The 20,940-nt window shown below is 40.9% G+C and overlaps 1 protein-coding gene across 10 annotated transcripts in view; it reads right to left on the bottom strand.

Moving 5' to 3' along the window:
* Nucleotides 1-20,940, bottom strand: part of inpp4b (inositol polyphosphate-4-phosphatase type II B) — a 501,746-nt gene that overhangs the window by 50,966 nt on the left and 429,840 nt on the right. For all 10 annotated transcript variants that reach the window (XM_057844280.1, XM_057844279.1, XM_057844282.1 and 7 more), the window contains one exon: nucleotides 432-615. In XM_057844280.1, coding sequence (XP_057700263.1) covers nucleotides 432-615 — 184 coding nt within the window. The remainder of the gene's footprint in view (nucleotides 1-431; nucleotides 616-20,940) is intronic.

The following is a 20,940-nucleotide window of genomic DNA, read 5'->3' on the forward strand; positions in this document are numbered from 1 at the left end:
CTCACTCGACATCTTGGAATTGCCTACATTCCCTCACAGACATTCACTTCTCTTTCACACTCCCTCCGCGTCTCCCTCCTACCCACGCCCTCGCCGCGGCGCTTCCATTGAGAGGCACGTCGTCTCCGCGACCCCTCCCCCGCGCGGCGGCCCGAGCAGGTCGTCCATTTCCCATCAGGCGGCCTCGGTCTTGCAATCAGGGCCGCGAGCGAAGCGAGCGCGGCAATTAACGCGGGCTGATTGGGCTCGCTTCCACGTCGGCTAAAAACAATCTCGGGGCACAACAGATTGCGCTCTGACGGCAGCAGATGTCACTCATTAATTACGCTGATAAAAAAAAGATGTCAGCGGCGGCATCAACTGTCGGCTCCTCGCCAAGATTTGTTCTTGCAGCGCGTGAAAACAAAACAAAAAAAAAAGGGGTTCCTCACCTTGTCCGTGAGGTTCTTGAGCGCCTCCCGCAGGCCAGGAGAGGAACGCTCATGTGCGGCGTGCAGCAGTTGGTCGGCGAGGCTACCGATGAGAGGCTGGAGGAGGCCCACGCTACTCAGAACCTCCTGAGCTCTGGCCGTATGCTCGGGCGAGTAGTAGATACACTGATACGCCGTGCTGAAGCTGCCAGATCAAGAAAATGACATTTTAGGATTTTGTTTACATGTCAGTACCACGGACGTCTGTTGCCGTCAATGGAAGAAATAATAAAAGCTAAGATAAAACATTAATATATTTTTTTTATATTCATATAAAATAAATATATTACGAAAATAAAGAAAAATAAAATAAAATAAAATGAATAAAAACTGTAAAAAAAAAAAAAAAAATTAAAAATACATATTTAATAGAATAATATTATGGAAAATAATATTAATATTATATAAAAAAAAATTAGGGCTGTCAAAATTATCGCGTTAACGGGTGGTAAATAATTTTTTAAATGAATCACGTTAAAATATTTGACGCAATTAACGCACAAATGCCCCTCTCAAACAGATTACAATGACAGGACAGTGAAATGTGTACTTGTTGTGTTTTACCGAGTTTTGTCGCCCTCTGCTGGCGCTTGGGTGCTACTGATTTTATAGGCTTCAGCACCCATGAGCGTTGTGTAAGTAATTATTGACATCAACAATGGAGGGCTACTAGTTTATTTTTTGATTGAAAATTTTACAAATTTTATCAAAACATTAAGAGGGGTTTTAATATAAAATTTCTATAACTTATACTAACATTTACCTTTTAAGAACTACAAGTCTTTCTATCCATGGATCGCTTCAACAGAATGTTTATAATGGTAATGCCATCTTGTTGATTTATTGTTATAATAAACAAATACAGTACTTATGTACCGTATGTTGAATGTACATATCCATCTTGTGTCTTATCTTTCCATTCCAACATTAATTTACAGAAAAACTATGGCATATTTTATAGATGGTTTGAATTGCGATTAATTGCGATTAATTAATTTTTAAGCTGTAACTCGATTAAAAATTTGAATCGTTTGACACCCCCCCAAAAAAATAAAATAAAAATAAAATTGTAAAATAATAACAGAAATAATAAAAAACTAAGATAAAACATTTGTTTGAATTGAACGATGTATTACCTGAACCAATACATATGAAAGTTTTGTAAGTATGTAAGTCAATACAGATCTATTTTGCATTGTTCATTTAGCCCAGTGCTTCTCAATTATTCTCTGTTACGCCCCCCCATAGGAAGACATAAACGTTCCGCGCCCCCTAACTCTCTGCCGCCCTCTGGATAACATTGTGTCTTTTTTAATATTAAAGAAGAAAAAAAAAATAAAGTGTTGAAAAAAGAACACATCCATCCTGTAAAAATACTCAATACATTTTTTGACTGTTTGATACTGAAAAAAAAAAAAATCTATAAATAATCATAAAGTCAAATTGATTAGCAACATTAACTCAAGAGGATAATATGCCAAACCATTAGACTGAAAAAACAAAAATTAATAGAACAAAAACGACAGTGTCATTGGACAGAGAGACAGTTTTTATTTTTGCTGCATGCAATATCAGCTCCTTTGCTGTGGCGTTGGGTTATTTTGCATTGAGCAACTTGGTATGCCACTTTATGTGATGCTGACAGTGCTTGCTGGTTTGCTGATGTAACACTGACAAAGCGGGAAGATTGTTGGCAATATTCGGCACCTCAGCGAGAAAAAAACAACAACAATTCCTGCTGTCTGCTGCAAACATTTTTAGACAAAGTAAACAGACTGGTCTTTCCTTGTCTACCACTGTACTAAAAGTCAAAGGCCAAATGCTACACACGCTTCGTCATATTTCTTTGTCTAAGCTTTTCATATCTCCAGTGCTCTTTGCTGTGTGCTCTTATTTGGTTCAAAAATACTGCGCACATGCTGAAAATGAGAGCACTACTGCCACCCACTCAGCAGATGTGCAATTACACTTTATTCTAGTTCAGCAAAAAAGTATGTTCCCCCAGGTCAAATGCGCCACCCCCAGCATCACATTGCGCCCCCCTGGGGGGGCCCGCCCCACTATTTGAGAAGTACTGATTTAGCCTATCAATTAATTAGGTTCATTCATTCATTCTATCATTTTCCATGCCGCTTTTTCCTCACGAGGGTCGCAGAGGTTAACATATTTGTGAGAAATGTAGCCCTGACACCCGTTCACCCAATGCGTTTGGTCTTATTAATGTCCCATACATGCAGGTCATGCTGTTATATCGTCCCCACCAATGTTGAGACAAAAACTACGCCCTTGCTTTTAACGCACCACACACATCATACTCCAAGGGGGAGCTCCAGCAAGGGGCAGTGGGACGGATGGCTGGGTTGAACCTCCATGCAGCGGTCCCACTTCCCGAAGACGAGCTCTCCTATTTTAATGCATACCCTCCCCACACAATCCCATCATGGTGCTGGGTAATGGCTTCCAGTCGGGGACCTGGCAGCCACAGTAATAGGGTGGTAGGTAGGTCCCACACTTTTACTCTATGGCGTGGCTCCCGGGGCGTGGCCTCCTCTCTGCCTGGGCTGCCGGGGTTCCGATCTCGCGTCACCCCGCGGCGCTCTCCTGGTTCCGCCTTCCCCTCTCTTCTCTGCCTGGTTATCCGCCCTGCGCTCTGGCACAGGTCGCTGGCTGGATGCCGGTGGGTCGGCTGGGTGTTGCCTGCTCCAGCGGGGGCCCTGCCCCGGCTTGGGGTTGGTGGGCCCTTAGGGGTCCTGCGATGAACCGCGCTGGCTGGGAGACTGCAGCTGTGGCTCATGGGCTGGGTGGGCTCATGGCGGTTGGGATGGATGTGGGGGTTGGTGGTGCGTCCCCTCTTCCCATCCCTGAAGGCCAGTTGATGGGGGCACGGGTGGCCCCGGGGGACCACCCTGGATTCCTGGGGGGTTATGATGGCCCCCTTGCTCGGTTGCGGGAGGAGTTATGGGCTGCCCTGCCCCACCCTGGGGTTGGTGGGCCGTGAGGGGTCCTGCGATGTACCGCTCTGCCTGGGGGGCTGCGGCTGTGGCTCATGGGCTGGGTGGGGGGGCGGGGGTTGGGATCGACGTGGGGGTTGGTGGTGCGTCCCCTCTTCCCATCCCTGAAGGCCGGTTGATGGGGGCACGGGTGGGCCGGGGGACCACCCTGGATCCCTGGGAGGTGGCGATGGCTCACTTGCTGGGTTGCTGGAGGAGGCTGAGCTGGCTCGCGCACCCCCCCTCACCCCTCCACCCCCCTGGATTGGCTGGGGAAGTGCCAGGGCCGTGGGGTGGCACCCACGCTGCATCTCCATTCGCTTGCAGGACTATCGCATGTTAGATGGGACTCACGCATGACTAGGTGAAATTAGACCCACTCAAGTAGGAAACCTCAATGTCAAGATTAGCGAAGAGACAGCATAGAATAGGATGCCAACATACTCACACTCGCAAGGGATTCACACAAATACTGGGTTCTAGACCACATGGCTGATTTAGGTACACTTCACCCCTTCCAATCACTTATCTCTTAGAACCCCCTGCCCTTTCCTTGGTTATCTGGCCCCCCACATGCTGCTTTCTCGTAATAATCGAGATTTAAAAAAAAAAAAAATCTTTCAAGTTTAACAGGAAGTGACCCGATATTCCAACCTACACAGCAAAGCTACCATTGCAATTTCTCCAGGAAATGGCATTTTTATTCATTTATTTGATTTGTAAAATGACCACTTGTTTTTTTTTTACTTGTACGGACAATCTTGCTTCGTACAGTAGCAGCGCTCTGTCTCTCTCTTACATCAATGAAGCCTGAGGACTTTAGTCACTCCGGAGCCTAGTTTACATTCAGTCTTTACGAATGACTGCCTCGCTCATGGCAGGAAGTCAGCAGGAAAAAAAAATCGACTTAACTCATTCCAAGTCGTTGCAATGTTTAACTGGGGTAATTTGCCCTGGATCTAGAAAGTGACAAAAGGTGTTTTTGTCTAAGATTAAACGGCTCCCTCGTGAGTGAGGAAAAGATTAAATAATTCATAAAGAGACACATGTGAAATGACATCAAACCCCCGGCTCGGATATGACAGCCGGGCCTGAGAGTGGTTGAGATGCCATAAGGTCATGGCAACATTCGAGCTCAATTCTACATATGTGATGATTTATTAGGATGTTTTTATAAGGAAAGTTATTGTACTATAATGCTTTTTTTGGTGTGTGTTATGAATGGACCTTTTTGACATGAATTCTTGGGTGAAATGTATTTTTTGTTAGTGATACATCCTTTTGTGAAAGGAAATCTAGTAACACGTTTTACAAGAAAGTATGATTTTTTTCTACGATAGTCTTTCAATTTTCACATAATTGTCACGTTTATACATGATAATGATCCCATTTTTACATGTGTTTTGACATTTTTTTTCTATATTATGTAAAATTTTAATCACGTTAATTACAGTTTAAAAATTAATTATTCGTAATTAATTGCAATTCAAACAATCTATAAAATATGCCATATTTCTCTGTAAATTATTGTTGGAATGGAAAGATAAGACACAAGACGGTACATAAGTACTGTATTTGTTTATTATAATAATAAATCAACAACATGGCATTAACATTAATAACATTCTGTTAAAGCGATCCATGGATAGAAGGACTTGTAGTTCTTAAAAGATAAATGTTAGTTTTTATTCATTTTATTTTATTTTTTTTCTTTATATTCATAACATAAACAAAATAAAATTACAAATTGGGGAGAAGGAGGTTAACCTCGAATCACTACATTTCTCACAGTTTAATTAACGTTAACGTAGAAAACATACAGGAGGACAACTTCTCTCTAAGCAGCTTCCTACTCGATTTTTACAGGTTAGCAAATTCACACAGTTTAATGTTATGCTAACTCTGATGCAAGTCAGACTTTCAGTAGCAAAATTAGTGGTGTTTTCCCACCTCCACAACATTGACGTCTTTTTACATGATTGTATTTGCTGTATTTATTGCATTGCATTGTATTTCTGTCAGGACTGTGAGTGCGTGTGTGTGTGACGGATTGGGGGGTCATGTCATCAGCCAATCAAACGTGCGTTTGAGGAACAAAAATGGACTTGCACATTCAGCAAGTGAAAAGGGGTAAATGAAGTCTGAAGATAATGAAAATAATTCAGTTACTAATGGTAGGTTCAATTCTATCCGCACAACATTTGGGAAGATAATCTAAATTATGTAACTGAAGTCATTATATAATGCAAATAAGGTTGCTTAAAAGTTGGTGGGGAAAATTTGAGCATCCTGAAAAGTTGGTAGTGTTATGTAGTGTTGCACCGATACCATTTTTGGGCCCCGATACCGATACCTGGCTGTGCAGTATCGGCCGATACCGATACCATACTGATACCACCCCGTTTATATATATATATATATATATATATATATATATATATATATGCATATATATATATATATTTTTTTTTTTCTTAATTTTTTTTTTTTTTCCCAAAGAGCTACATAATTGGATGTGAAATCATTGCTATCAAGGCTTTGTCAGGCTGTTGCTTACCTTTGCAAAATAGGAAAAAGTACACTAAACCCTAGTAGACAATAGTTGAATAAACCTTTGGCTCTCAAAGGCCAAAATAGTGCTAAATTTGTGAAATTAATAAAACATGTATAATACTAGCCCAACAGTAAGAAAGTAAAAATAAATTAATAATAAACTCTGAATGAACTGAATAAACTTTTTTAAACCTCTCAAAGTCCAAACAGTGCAACTTTCATGAAATTATTGTCACATTCTGCTGCTGGTTAGATTGTGTTTTGTTGCTGGGCGTGGGGGCGTGGCACTTGAATCCAATGCAGGCTCATCAATGAAGCATTTAAGCACGGGTGATCTCAGAGAAGGCTGCCGAGATATTTGCCTTGCTGATTGCTATTTGACATCTGGCACAATAATCTCGCTACATTTGCTTGTTATGCCCCTGCATTGGGTTTTTCTGTTAGTGTGCTGCTCTCGTTTGTAACCGCTGCCTATCGTCTTAGTTTGTCCGTCGACCTGCTGTCACGGACTCCTTTTGTTATTTCTACTATCCCGCGATCGCGTGTTATTTTTTGTTTGCAATCATTAAACCCTTATATGTATCCCCCGCTTGTTGTCTGCTTCGAGGTTCAACCTTGTTTCCGCATTTGCGGACGCTAACAATTATAAGTAATAATAATTGACCACAGCATCCCGTCTCTCCTTTTTTTCGGGAGGTGGGAGTCCCTTATTTCTATTTCTGGAAGGTGGCAACAATACTTTGGAAACACTTCCCAAATTACTGCAGCATTTCTTTCAGTAAAAGACAATAAAAGTAAAGTAGACGAAGTGAACTGACCAGAGATTGTTGCTCCGGTCCAGCGGCCTTCTTCCTCTGGATAGCAGTCCTGCTCTTGCAGGCTCAAACTCGTTGTGTTCGTTCACGTTTCGTCTTCAAATGTTTTATCAAGTTCGAGGTATTGAAACTAGGAGTGGGAACCTCAGGGAACCTCACGATACGATACGATTCGCGATACAAGGCTCACGATAACGATTATATCACGATACAGCGATTATCGATATATTGGTCAGAAATTGGATACATGACATTCTACGATACAACTGTTGAAACGATTAAAAAAAAAAAAAAAAATTTGAAAAAATACTGTTTAAGTCATTTATTAAACAGTGACACCTTTTCTGTGCAACTCTAATCGAGCTATCGAGGTAACAATTGTCTTGGAGTTCAAATTTGAGCTTTCCTGACACTTGGTTAAAAGAGGTGCGGGAATGGCGGGGCTTGCCGTGAGGAGGCAACCGAATTTTGAAAGATTTAGATTTGGGGACTTGGGATTTGCCTGTTGATTTGGGGGCATTTCAGGGCAGGGCCACATTCGGTTGATATCAGTACCCTATAAAGGGTTATGGTCTTCAATAGGAGAGAGTTAAGAAAATAAATCTACCGTACAGACGTGAGGTACGCTATTTTTTGTGACTTGCTCATAATCTGGAGATGTCTGATTGAGCACCAAGGGAAAAGGACACCTGGATTTCCGATGGCAAATTAACACTTCGACGAAGGTGAAGACAGTCCCTCAAAACCCCTGGATTATTGCGGCTCGACTTTTTTGTTCCCCGAAGAACTTGTTAGTTTGCTTTTTTGTTTAGGGGGTTACGGTTGCTCTCTGTTGAGACTTAGATGCACGACTTCAAAGTTAAGTTTTTTTTTTTCCTTTCTACCTGCTAGAAGACGCCTTGCTCTAAATTACAAGGGATGGAAAAAAATAAAAAAGGGGGTGGGGGTGCTGTTGTTGGAAGCATTCGGGGTATGTAGTATGTGGGATTACTCAAAATGTTGTTGGAGGTGTAGTTATTTTTAGATACAAGAAAAACATGTTTTGGAAAAGTTTGGTTCAATTTGTTAATAATTCTCAATGAGAAGCCTCGCAGATTTGACTAAATTGAAAAGTATACCGCATTTTTCGGATGATAAGTCACTACTGTTTTGTCTGACTTTAAACCCTGCAGCTAATTTATTTTGATTGATTTTTACAGGCTAACTAGCATCTTGTTTTCTTGATGAAAGGCAAATGTTTCATTCATTCAGTTTGCTTAACAGTCATTTTGGGTACGTTCAAATCTTAACCTTCCTAGCACAAGTGAGCCTTTATCCAACAACACTCGGAGTGTTGCTTGGTTAGCATTCCTGATGCTACAATTATTGTTTTCGTCAATAATGACGACAAAATTTCCGCGACGAATCATTTTTTTCATGACTACGACGAGACAATAACGAGCTAAAAACGCATCTTGGGAGACTGAAATAAAACAAGATTAATGCCATTTGACTTCATTTAGACTTTGTAAGGTTGTGACTTGTGATTAAACAAACTCGATGCCAATCAAAATGTTCTTCTTTTCCCCCAAATTAGAATCGATAAGAGAATCGATAAAGAATCGAATCGTGAAGCAATGTCAATAATGGAATCGGAATCATAAAAATCCTATCAATTCCCACCCCTATTCCTGCCACTGTGTCAAAGTCGTCTGCAGAGACGGTGCGCCCTGATCCAACTAAACTTGCGCCATGACAGCTCTTTGGCTTGTGAGCTCCATGAGACTAGTCACAGTATAAAAAGCTGGACCTCTGCCAATGTCCTGTTTCTCCAGGACATGCAGGAAGTTGTTTTGTTGGACAACATTCTGCCAGGTCACATTAAGTCAAACACTAAAACCCTGTTATGTGACATGCGGTCTCAGAAATGCTTCCGCAAGAACCGCTTTGTTCAACTCCACTGGAAATTACATCTTAAACCCTCCCTTGTAAGATTTATTGTTTGTTAGCTAACAGGCTACTTCCTAATTCATATTGCTGTCAAGGCTTAGCGATATTTCGGCCTCTTCCGAAGAAGAAAATAATAGCGTTATAGATCTGAATAAGTCCAAAACAGGCTGTTAACGTACGATTAGAACGCCTGGGCGAAAGCGCAGTGTATAGGGTTCCATTAAAAGCAGAATTTTATAAGAGCAATTAAAGCGGGAACGCTTTTATTAAAGGAAGATAAATGCCGGGTGCGTTGGAGTCCGCGCCCTCCCGAAGAATACTAAACGCAAATATTGATTAAACTCTTTCGGGGCCCATCCCGCAAGACAAACTACATCGGACATGCGGGTCGTTGCCAAGTTGGGCTGATGGAAGGTTTTTAATAGATGCTGAAAGCTACACACTCTCATACACATAACACACTCCAGCAGCACAACATGCCCGCCTCCTTTCTAGCCGGTGGAAACAAAGACAAATTGCTCTTTTATTGGCCTCCCGCTAACACCTCTGCGCTTCGGGTTCTTTCACTGTCCATTTCCAACTGTGATGGATTCATATCGCAGGCAACAGATTGCAAACGTGTAGATGACAAGGCGGGATGTAGTATGTCGGTGCGTATCGCACGGAAGTGGACGTTGGATAGGAATGGGTTGTAAACAGTGTTTTTGCATAGACTTCAAAACTCTATTGACCTGACACTTTGTCATTCTTTGCCTTACCATAAGGTAGGGTGACCATATTTTGATTTCCAAAAAAGAGGACACTCAGCCCGGCCTCAAGATACTTGAATTTTACTCGAAGTTCACTCAAAGATGCCTATATCACTTTAATATATTTAAAGGGATCCTCTATTTTTAAGACAATTCTTAAAATATAAATGTTAGTATGAGTTATAATTAGAGATGTCCCGATCGATGCTGATCAATCGGGTCCGATCACGTCATTTTCAAAGTATCGGAATCGGCAAAAAATATCACACATGCCTTTTTTTTTTTAAAAAACATATATATATTTTTTAATTAAATCGTTTTCTAATTACAATATTTACCGCAATTAACGCATGCGCTGCACGACCCACTCACGCATTGTCACGTTCCCTCTATAATGGCGCCGTCTTACCCATACAGTATATAGAGCTAAAAGGCAGCGTAAAATGAGGAGAGTGAATTTTGGCAGCCTTCGGAGCCTTTTTTAAAATGGCTAAAGCCTTACAATCCCTCTCCCAAGGATTAGAATAATCGTGGGAAGCAATGTGGGGAAGAAAGGTAGTAGTTGATCTTTTTCTCAACACCCTATGTTATTTCCCAACGCAGAGAAGATATATCAATTGGTACCACAACGCACAGTCATAGTTGCACTTCCCATCATGCATTTGGGCAGAAGTTGAATGGCTACAGTATCATTTACTGAAAGCTCAACAAATACACTAGATGGCAATATTTAGTCACAATAAACTAAGTCACATTTATCCTTTAAGAATTACAAGTCTTTCTATCCGTGGATCCCTCTCATAGAAAGAATTTTAATAATGTAAATGCCATCTTGAAGATTTATTGTCATAATAAACAAATACAGTACTTATATACTGTATGATGAATGTATATATTCGTCCACGTTTTATTCATTTTTTTCTTAATGCATTGCCAAAATGTATATGATCGGGAAAAATTATCGGGAATGACTGGAATTGAATCGGGAGCAAAAAAAAAAAGCAATCGGATCGTGAAATATCGGGATCGGCAGATACTCAAACTAAAACGATCTGGATCGGATCGGGAGCAAAAAAACATGATGGGAACAACCCTGGTTATAATAATTTGATATTAAAACCCCGGTAATGTAAAATTATTTAATTATTAAGTGATAGGTCGCCATTCTTGTTACGTCGCAGTGCGTGATGTCACCGGTCCCGTTGCCGAAATTCCGGCGTGTCACTCGTTAGCTTTCCCAACATGTCGTCGGTTCTACCCTTCCTATTTGAACCAGATCTGAAAAGTGAAGAGCAGGACAGCACTGTCGGTCGTTTACAAGACGAGCTTCAGGGAAAAATGCGTGCGGCAAATCCCTGATAAGACAAAAGTTTGGCAAAACTGGTGATGCGAGAGAGTGCTTTTGGGAACTCCGATTGGGAGCGAGAGTGTATGTTGTTGGGAACTCTGGTTTGATTAGCAGATATTCAAGGCAAGCATATTGCGTTTTCAAACTTATCCCAATATAATTACGTATGTAGATTGTTAGCATCCAGAGCTGTCGTGTGCTTTACATACGGTACAGGCCAAAGAGCACACCTTGTGTAATCCATGTCTTGTACATTGTAACGCGTGGTAGCTAGGATACGTGTATAAAAGTACCAAAAAGGGGAGAAGCTTCCACTTATGCACATTTATTCGCAAAAAAAGCCGAAAAGCCGCTGTGGGACCGACGAATCAAAAAAATGGACAGATCCCAAACCAATAATGCAGACGCGGTGGGACCGTCGGATCCAGAAAATAGACGGATCCCTTACTTGACTGAGGATCCAGGAAAAATGTTCGGGCGCCAGTTGTAACGCGTGGTGGGTAGGATACGTGCATACGGGGATCAAAAAGGGGGAGAAGCTTCCACTTATGCACATTTATTGACTAAAAATAATAATTCCACCTTGACCACTCACTTCACTCCCCTTTTTTCCATTTGACTGAAAATTGCATCCAAAAGCAGCACATCATGGCATTTTACTTCGTGAGTGTAGGCAGCAATAAGCAATTGTTGAACACGCTACACATTTGGAAAGATCCCAATTACGTCATCACTGCGAGCCCGCAAACTATGGCGCCATCGAACAGTCAAAATATGGACTAAATATTATAAAATTTTGCCATTGATTTAACATTTTATGTTTCTAACAACATATTTTAATACAAGAGAACAATTGTGGTTTATTAGAGCCTACATGTATTTAAGTTAGAGGATCACTTTAAAGTGTGCCCCCTCACTCTGGATGGAAAAATGCAGTTTGAAAAAAAAAAAATATATATATATATATATATATATATATATATATATATATAGAATGCAAACCCATGGAAATGTAGTCCAGTCAATACACATACACACAGTAGGCTATGAGCCAACTAAACATTTTTATAAATTACTATCACGACAATTGTCCTTGACGAATTGTTATGCCCATTCAATTGATATTCTCATTCAATGTTCTAGATTGCACACAAACAATAACCGAAATAAACTGACAACTCATGTTTCCAAACGTAGCAGTTCAAAACTACGTTTCCCATAATGCCTAGTGTGCTTTAGTTTACTGATAGCTAGCTGAGGCAAAAATCAAACTTTGCTATAAAAGTTTACAATCATCTGCAGCGCAACGATGCAACACCAAACGGGATTTTACAGTCAAAGCTCGGACAGAAGTCAACAGTTGCCATTATATACGTATTTATCGTAAAAAACTTAACTGGGCAGGCGTTGTGGCCAAACGGTCAACCCAGTAGATGGCGGTAATGCCTCATGATAAGGGTAAACTGCAAACAAAAACAAGAAGAACTACTCCTTCCCTCCCTACTACTAGGAGCCATGTCATCGCAGGCAGGCGCTGCCACCCAGCGGCCGGAGGGATTTTCTTCAAATTGGTCCCGTGAAAAATCATAAAAACCAGACATTTTTATGAATTTATAAAGCCCGAACGACGAGGATCCTACGTGAAAGTAGGACTTGTCCGGGCAAAAGAGGACGTTTGGTCACCCTACCATAGGGGGCTAGCTTCATTTAGTAATAGTCGCCCGAAGACATCACGCGCTCATTTCCAAGCCGGATTTAATTTTGGATTTTTCGAAAGCTGTACCGCATACAAACAGGAAGGTCCCAGGTGAAGCCTGGGACCGTGTGCTTTGGTCAGATGAGACCAAAATTGAGCTTTTTTGCAACGAACACTAAGTGGGTCTGGCGTGCCACGAAAGATGCGCATGCTGAAAAGCACCTCATACCCACTGTGAAGTAGGGGGGTGGGTCAGTGATGCCGTGGGGCTGTTTCGCTTCCAAAGGCCCTGGGAACCTTGTCAGGGTGCAAGGCATCATGAATGCTTTGAAATACCAGGACATTTTAAATCAAAATCTGTTGCCCTCTGTCCGAAAGCTGAAGATGGGTCGTCCCTGGGTCTTTCAGCAAGACAATGACCCTAAACATATGGCCAAATCTACACAGAAATGGTTCACCAGACACAAAATCAAGCTCCTCCCATGGCCATCTCAGTCCCCAGACCTTGTTTTGTTGGCAAAAGGGGGGTGTACAAAGTATTAACACCAGGGGTGCTAATAATTGTGACACACATTATTTTTGATATCAAATAAGTATTTCTTTATGTGGGATTTTTTCCCCACTGAATAAATGCACTTGTATTGAAGGTTGGATTTTTCTCTTTTTTTTCCATTAAGGTCCCATATTATTTGAATAAAAAAACACATCTTAACCAGGGGTGCCAATAATTATGGAGGGCACTGTATACTACTGTAAATGGCAATATATATATATATATATATATATATATATATATATATATATATATATATATATATATATATATATATATATATATATATATACATACACACACATATATATATATTTATAAAACTGAATTTTTCTGTCCAGATGCAGGAGGCACACTTTATATGTATTAAAGTGATATAGGCCTCTTTGAGTGAACTTCGAGTAAAATTCAGATATCTCGAGGCTGTCAAAATAGTCAAAATATGGTCACCCTACATGTACAAATTTAAATGTGCTGTGATGCATTGCTACTTATAGTCATTAAGCATGTGTATATTGTATAATTATGCGTCTAATGTATTATGACATCTTCCCTACGTCTGTTCAGAAGTGGGTGAAGTAGCCAAAAAGATTACTCAAGTAAGAGTAGTAATACTTCAAAATAATATTACTCAAGTAAAAGTAGTCATCCCAAAAAAGTGTACTCAAGTTAAAAAAGAAGTATTTGGGGAAAGGAATAGTCAAGTAATGACTAACATTGTGAGTAACTGCTTACGATGTTTGATTTATTTATTTTTTAAGCATCATTCGTCCAGCAAGAGTGCCCTCTAGTGGAGAAAACTTTGGTGGCCGAGAGGTGTCAGGTGAAATGCAAAGTCCAAACACTTTGGAAATAGAAAAAGCATAAACCCCAATTGCAAACGCTTTGCAAAAGAAAAAAAGCACGAATGCAAACTGCCACAACACGATCCCCAATTCCTAAAGCGCGATCGCAAATTGGCAAAAGCACGAACCCCAATTGCCACAACACGGCAGCAAATGGCTCGCAGCACAAATGCAAAATGCCACAACACAATCCCCAATTCCTAAAGCGCGATTGCAAATTGGCAAAAGCACGAACGCCAATTGCCACAACACGACAGCAAATGGCTCGCAGCACAACCGCAAAAGGCTCGCAAGACAATTGCAAAGACGATGACCCAGAAGTTAAAAAAAAAAATTAATAATAATAATAAAAAAGGCGTCATTTTGTACGTATATTGCTATATGTGGTTTGTGACCATCTCTACGGGCCTCTGTAAAGTTGCCCCCCCCCCATCAGACGCAAATTTATATAAAAATTATGTTAATCGTTTGTGCTGCAACGATTTTGTAGATACAGTATTACGCTTTTATTGCGATATTGATTTCGAGAGGGGACGTCACTCATTGCTTTTTCTTAGCTTAGCTCCCGCAGCTAATGGAGAGTACCAACTCTCTCAATAAGAGAGGGGTGTCCTAACAACTAGCACGAACAGAGCACAAAAAATCCGGGTCCATTTTGAGATATTAATTTCGAGTGATGACGTCCCTCTAAGCCCCTCATTTACTGCAAAACCCTCTGTTATTGAGAGAGTTGGTACGCTCCATTAACATAACATATCAGAGGGGTGTCCTAACAAGTAGCACAAACGAATGGCACAAATTCAGAATTTTGCAAATTGCAAAAAATTTTGCAGTAAATGAGTCTGATTGGTATAATCATTGATAATCAATGATTATTGTTTGCAACGACTCGTTGGTGGGACTGGTGGACTCTGGCAAAAAAAGTAAAATCTAAGGTGTACAATAAAGAGCAAAAATGTAACGACTAGTTTAGCCCAAAGTAGTGGAGTAAGAGTAGTGCTTCTTTTTCACAAATCTAATCAAGTAAAAAGTATGGCATAGTAAAACTATACTTAGAAGTACATTTTAATCAAAAGGTTACACAAGTAAATGTAACAAATTAAAATGTAATGTTATACTACCGACCTCTACGTCTGTTTTTTCTATTTTATATAAATGAAGTTCCTAAACTCACTTAGTTACAAGCCATTCGCATTTTTTGTTTCACTTGATCACAAAAATATTCAATATTTTCAGTGAGCTGTAGAAAAATAAATCGACTTGAGTAGAAACAACATGAAATCATATTTATGAAGAGCAGAGTCAAGCAGCCCAGGTCAGAACACGGATAAGGTGAAGCACCGCTCTCGGCGGCTAGCCGGGCGGAAAATTGGAAAGTTTTTAAGCCACAGTGAGTCATTAGCAGAATCAAATATGAAACAAAAAGCTTTTTCTCCCCGGGGAATTGCGTCTCAAGCCTAATCTCTCCTTTTCACTTCAACGGATTCTTTACAATATGCTCATTTTATCGGTGGATAGGATAGACCATCATGTGTGCGCTTTAGCGTAAAGAAGCATTCATTTTTATATCATTAAAAAAGGAAAAGGGCCGTATCTGCATCCATTTTCCCGCAGTCCACTCTTGGTGCTGCTGCAACCCGACCGCTAATTGGATCTGGCGTGGACTGTAATGGCTTTGCAATCTACGGGGAGCTCGGGCAGCGGGGGGAAAAATAAAACTCAGCCTTCATTTTTTCTGGCATCACTCAAGTGACCGCACCGGGAACGGCGGCGACACGTGGCTCGGTTTGGCGTCCAAACCGAGCGCCAGGGCTCATCTTTCAGATTGGAGGAAATCACGTTGGTGGTGTATGAACCTTAGAGAGATTAGCTTTTGGTCTTGGAGAGGCTTTTAGAAGCTAGAAGATGCAATTTCTGGAGAACGCTTTGCTGTCTCTTTCATGGGTCACTTCCTATTAATTCTGCAGTGCTACAATGCATGCTGGGAGGCATGTTGGGCGAGAACAGTGTTGACAGCAGGTGGCAGCATAGGTTGTCTGTATAGGGTGTTGAGCAGTGATAGCCAAATGAAGCTTGGCAGACAGTTGGTTCAAAGCTTCATTGTGGTTCATATGCTCTTAAGTGGTTCTTTATCCTTTTAATATTTTTTGATTTAGTCTTCCCAGTTTGAATAAATTGGGACATCTATTCTCTGTCTGCCTGCTAATTTTAGGTCACGTCCTTGTTAGCTCATTGGCTACGCTAGTCATGCGATTTATGTCTAGCACCGTCAATGGCACTCTACAGTCCCTGACAAAAGTCTTGTCGCTTATCCATTTTGTAGAAACAGTTGCTAATAACCTGACTTAATTATTCAATTGGTTTCAGAAATGGCTAATATAAAAGCCAAGACCCCCCCCCCCAAATGATGTTGAATGTACAAAAATATATTCGTTTCACTGAAAAAAGATTTATCATATAATGAAGACACATAGGTCAAGTTTTGGCAAGCCAAATGTTTTGTCGCATGCAGAAAATAGTGTGAAAATTGAACAAAAAAAATGTACTTCAAATACAAAAATATGTTACATAACATAAGCGAATTAAGTAGTGGTGCTGTGAGATCCAAATTTAAATATTTTGTATGACTTCCATGGGCTTGAAGGACTGCATCCATGCGGTTGGGCAAGGATTCATACAATCTATTGATGAAGTCTTTAGGAACATCAAAGAAAGCAGTCTATGCACGCCTCCCAGGGTTCATCAACATTCTTGGGTTTCGTCTTCCATGCTTCCTCTTTCATCCTCCCCCAGACATGCTCAATGATGTTCATGACTGGTGACTGGGCTGGCCAGTCCTAGAGGATCTTGATCTTCTTTGCCTTGAGGACCTTTGAGGTAGAGATTGAAATATCCGATTGAGCACCATCCTGCTGCAGAATTTGTCCCTTTTTATGGTTAGGAATGTAAGTGGCAGCTAAGATTTGTTGATATTTCAGACTATTTATGTTGCCTTCCACCCTGCAGATCTTTTGCACACCTCCATACTGGATGTAACCCCAGACCATGATTTTGACACCACCGAACTTCACTGTTTTGTGGCAAAAGATAGCTTTTTCAGATGAATCTTCCATTGAATTACACCACAGTCACCGCAAATATTGCATGAGACCTACTGGATGGAGCTGGACCTACTGGATCGCATGGATCCGAGATTCACTCAGAAAACAGTGAAGTGAATAAATCTTAGATGCCTCTTACATTCCTAACCATAAAAAGGGACAAATTCTGCAGCAGCGTGGTGCTCCATCGCACACTTCAATCTCTACCTCAAAGTCCCTCAAGGCAAAGAAGATCAAGATCCTCCAGGACTGGCCAGCCCAGTCACCAGACATGGGTAGGATTAAAGAGGAAGCATGGAAGATGTTCCTGATGACTTCATCAATAAATTGTATGAATCCTTGCCCAACCACATGGATGAAGTCCTTCAAGCCCATGGAAGTCATATAAAATATTACATTTGGATCTCACAGCACCACTACTTAATTCAGTTATGTAACATATTTTTGTATTTGAAGTAATTTTTTGTTCAATTTTCACACTTTTTGTAGGCGACAAAACTTTTGTCTTGCCAAAATTTGACCTTTATGTCTTCAATAAATGATAAATCTTTTTCCAGTGAAACAAATATATTTGTGTACATTTGACATCATTTGGGAGGGTCTTAGCTTTCAAAAGAGCCATTTCTGAAACCAATTGAATAATTAAAAGTCAGGTTATTAGCAATTGTTTCTGCAAAATGGATAAGCGACAAGACTTTTGTCAGTGACTGTAATAGGATGTTCCATGATTGATTGCTGCAGGAGACATTTTTGTGATTAATAACTATAGACATGTTTAGCTCTTGATAGAACTGTATTGTCATTCTGACCAGTTTAAACCGGCCCAGGTTCCACAGGTGAACTTCAAGGACAAGCCACAGACATTGAGAAACTGAACTGTCTGGGAGATTTAAGAAATCATATTGTTGCATTTGATTACCTGCCAAATGCTATTGCTTTATGAAACATATTTGATGGAATAATTATTAAGATGTTTATGATATAATTGCTTTAATCAATAGCTGCTCTCAATGAAGAAATGCTTTTGCTCATTGTGCTCACAAAGAAGGAATTTTTTTCAGAAATAAGCCTTGAAGACTCTTGCCTTCCCAAGGGCAGAGACAACAACAGAGACAGTTTTGCTTTGCTGGAATGTGCTGACAAACATGTATTAATCCCACCTACATGCATACACGTAGCCAAACAAATTCATAGAGGTGTCACCCGCTTTGCTCCCCATCCTTTTAAGGTTAACACCCTCTCTCTTGTTGCTTGGGTTATTCCAAATAAAAAGAGAGATGAAGGAGGAGTTTTTTTTTAGAACGATTGCAGAAGCTGTGCCTTCTCTCCTTATTTTGGGTGGTATTATAAATGTCCACCTAAGGATTCGTATTTGAATTTGACACAAACAATGACAGAAGGGGGGAAAATAAGCAAGTGAACCATCACATTTAATATTTTGTGGTCCCCCTTTGGCAGTAATAACTTCAACTCGGCGCTTCCTGTAGCGCATCGATTAGGACTAATCTTGGCCCATTCTTCTCTACAAAACTGCTGTAGTTCAGTCAGATTCCTGGGATATCTTACATGAATCACTGTCTTAAGGTCATGCCACAGCATCTCAATGGGGTTCAAGTCTGGACTTTGATTTGGCCACTCCAGAACGTGTGTTTTATTCTTCTCAAACCATTCTGAAGTTGATTTACTTCTGTGTTTTGAATCATGGTTTTGTTGCAGCATACATCCTCTTTTTAGCTTCAACTATCTGACAGGCAGCCTCAGGTTTTACAGCAAAACATCCTGATTAACTTCTGAATTCATTCTTCCATTAATGATTGCAAGTTGTCCAGGCCCTGAGAGAGCAAAACAGCCCCAAATCATAATGCTCCCTCCACCAGGCTTTACGGTGGGAATGAGGTGTTGATGTTGGTGAGATTTTCCATTTTTCCTCCACACATGACATTGTGTGTTGCTCCCAAACAATTCAACCTTGGTTTCATCAGTCCACAAAATATTTTGCCAAAACTTCTGTAGAGTGTCCAAGTGCCTTTTTGTAAACATTCAACGAGCAACAATGTTTTTTTCAGACATCAGTGGCTTCCTCCGTGGAGTCCTCCCATGAACACCATTCTTGGCCATAGTTTTACATATAGTTGAGCTGTGCACAGAGATAATGGACTGTGCCAGTGATTTCTGTCAGTCTTTAGCGGACACGCTAGGGTTCTTTTTTAACTCTCTGAGTATCATGCGCTGAACTCTTGGCGTCATCTTCGGTGGACGGCCACTCCTTGGGAGAAAAGCAACAGTGCCAAATTCTCTCCATTTGTAGACAACTTCTCTGACTGTCAATTGCTAAACACCCAGACTTTCAGAGATGGTTTTATATCCTTTCCCAGCTTTACAAAAATCAACAATTCTTGATCGCAGGTCTTCAGAAAGCTCTTCTACCCTAGCCATGATGTACATCAGCCAATGTTTCTCATCAAGACATTTCTTACCAGGTGTGTGTTTTATAGTGGGCAGGGCAGCTTTAAACCACTCATCAGTGATTGGGCACACACCTGACATGTTTGATAAAAATTGATTTCAATTGCTCTTTAACGCTCCATAGTCACTTATTTTCCCCCCTTATGTCATTGTTTGCATTAAAGATGCACCGATACCGATACTGGTATCGGTAGGGGGCGCCGATCCAGCCCGAAATGGTGGTATTGGTATCGGCGAGTACCAACAAAGACGGGGCCGATACCATTTACCGGTCCAATATTATAACATTTGACCGCAGCCGTTTTTTTTCCTCCTGGCGCTCACTACACTCTGTCTCTGTGTTGTGTGATGACACGTGAACATCAAGCAGCTATCGCTATTGGCCTGCTCCAGACCAATGAGAGCGGGCCAATAGCCACTCCTAACCAATCACAAGGCAGCTTTTTCATACGGAGGAAACACAAACCAGGAGTAATGGCGGCGGTCGGGAAGTATTTCAAAATAGAAATCCCGTCGATTAAAATCAATGACTGCATGCAAGATTTGCGGCCTGAAAATGTCAAGATGTGGAGTTAAATTGGTCAATTTCAATACCTCGAACCTGATAAAACATTTGAAGACGAAATGTGAATGAACACAACGAGTTTGAGCGTGCAAGAAGAGGAGTGGTATCCAGAAGAAGGGCGCTGGACCGGAGCAACAATCTCTGGTCAGTTCACTACGTCTACTTAACTTTTATTGTGTTTCAATGAAAGAAATGCCGCAATAATTTGGGAACTGTTTCCAAAGTAGGGTTGGCACCTTTCAGAAATAGAAATAAGGGAAAAAAGGAGGCTAATAGAGAGACGGGATGCTGTGGTCAATTATTATTACTTATAATTGTTAGCGTCCGCAAATGCGGAAACAAGGTGGGAACTCGAAGCAGACAACAAGCGGGGGATATGTACGAGGGCTTAATGATTGCAAACAAAAAATAACACGCGATCGCGGGATAGAAGAAATAACAAAAGGAGTCCGTGACAGCAGGTCGACGGAGCTCAATACTACAAACTCGAAAGTTAACTAAGACGATAGGCAGCGAGCCAAAAAGCCAAAATAAAAACATTCAAATACCTGCACAGGGTATAGGGTTGCAAACGAGAGCAACACACTAACAGAAAAAAAACAAATGCAGGGGCGTAACAAGCAAATGTAGCGAGACTATAGTGCGAGATGTCAAATGGCGATCAGCAAGGCGAAATACCTTTGAGATCACCCGTGCTTAAATGCTGCGCTGATGAGATTGGATTCAGGTGCGACGTCAGGAAAGCCCCCATGACCAGCCCAGCAACAAGACACAATCTAACCAGCATTAGAATGTGCCAATAATATCATGAAAGTTGCACTGTTTGGCCTTTGAGAGGTTTAAAAAGGTTTATTCAGTTC

Source organism: Corythoichthys intestinalis, chromosome 8 (genome assembly GCF_030265065.1).
Source record: "Corythoichthys intestinalis isolate RoL2023-P3 chromosome 8, ASM3026506v1, whole genome shotgun sequence".
NCBI classification, from domain to species: domain Eukaryota; kingdom Metazoa; phylum Chordata; class Actinopteri; order Syngnathiformes; family Syngnathidae; genus Corythoichthys; species Corythoichthys intestinalis.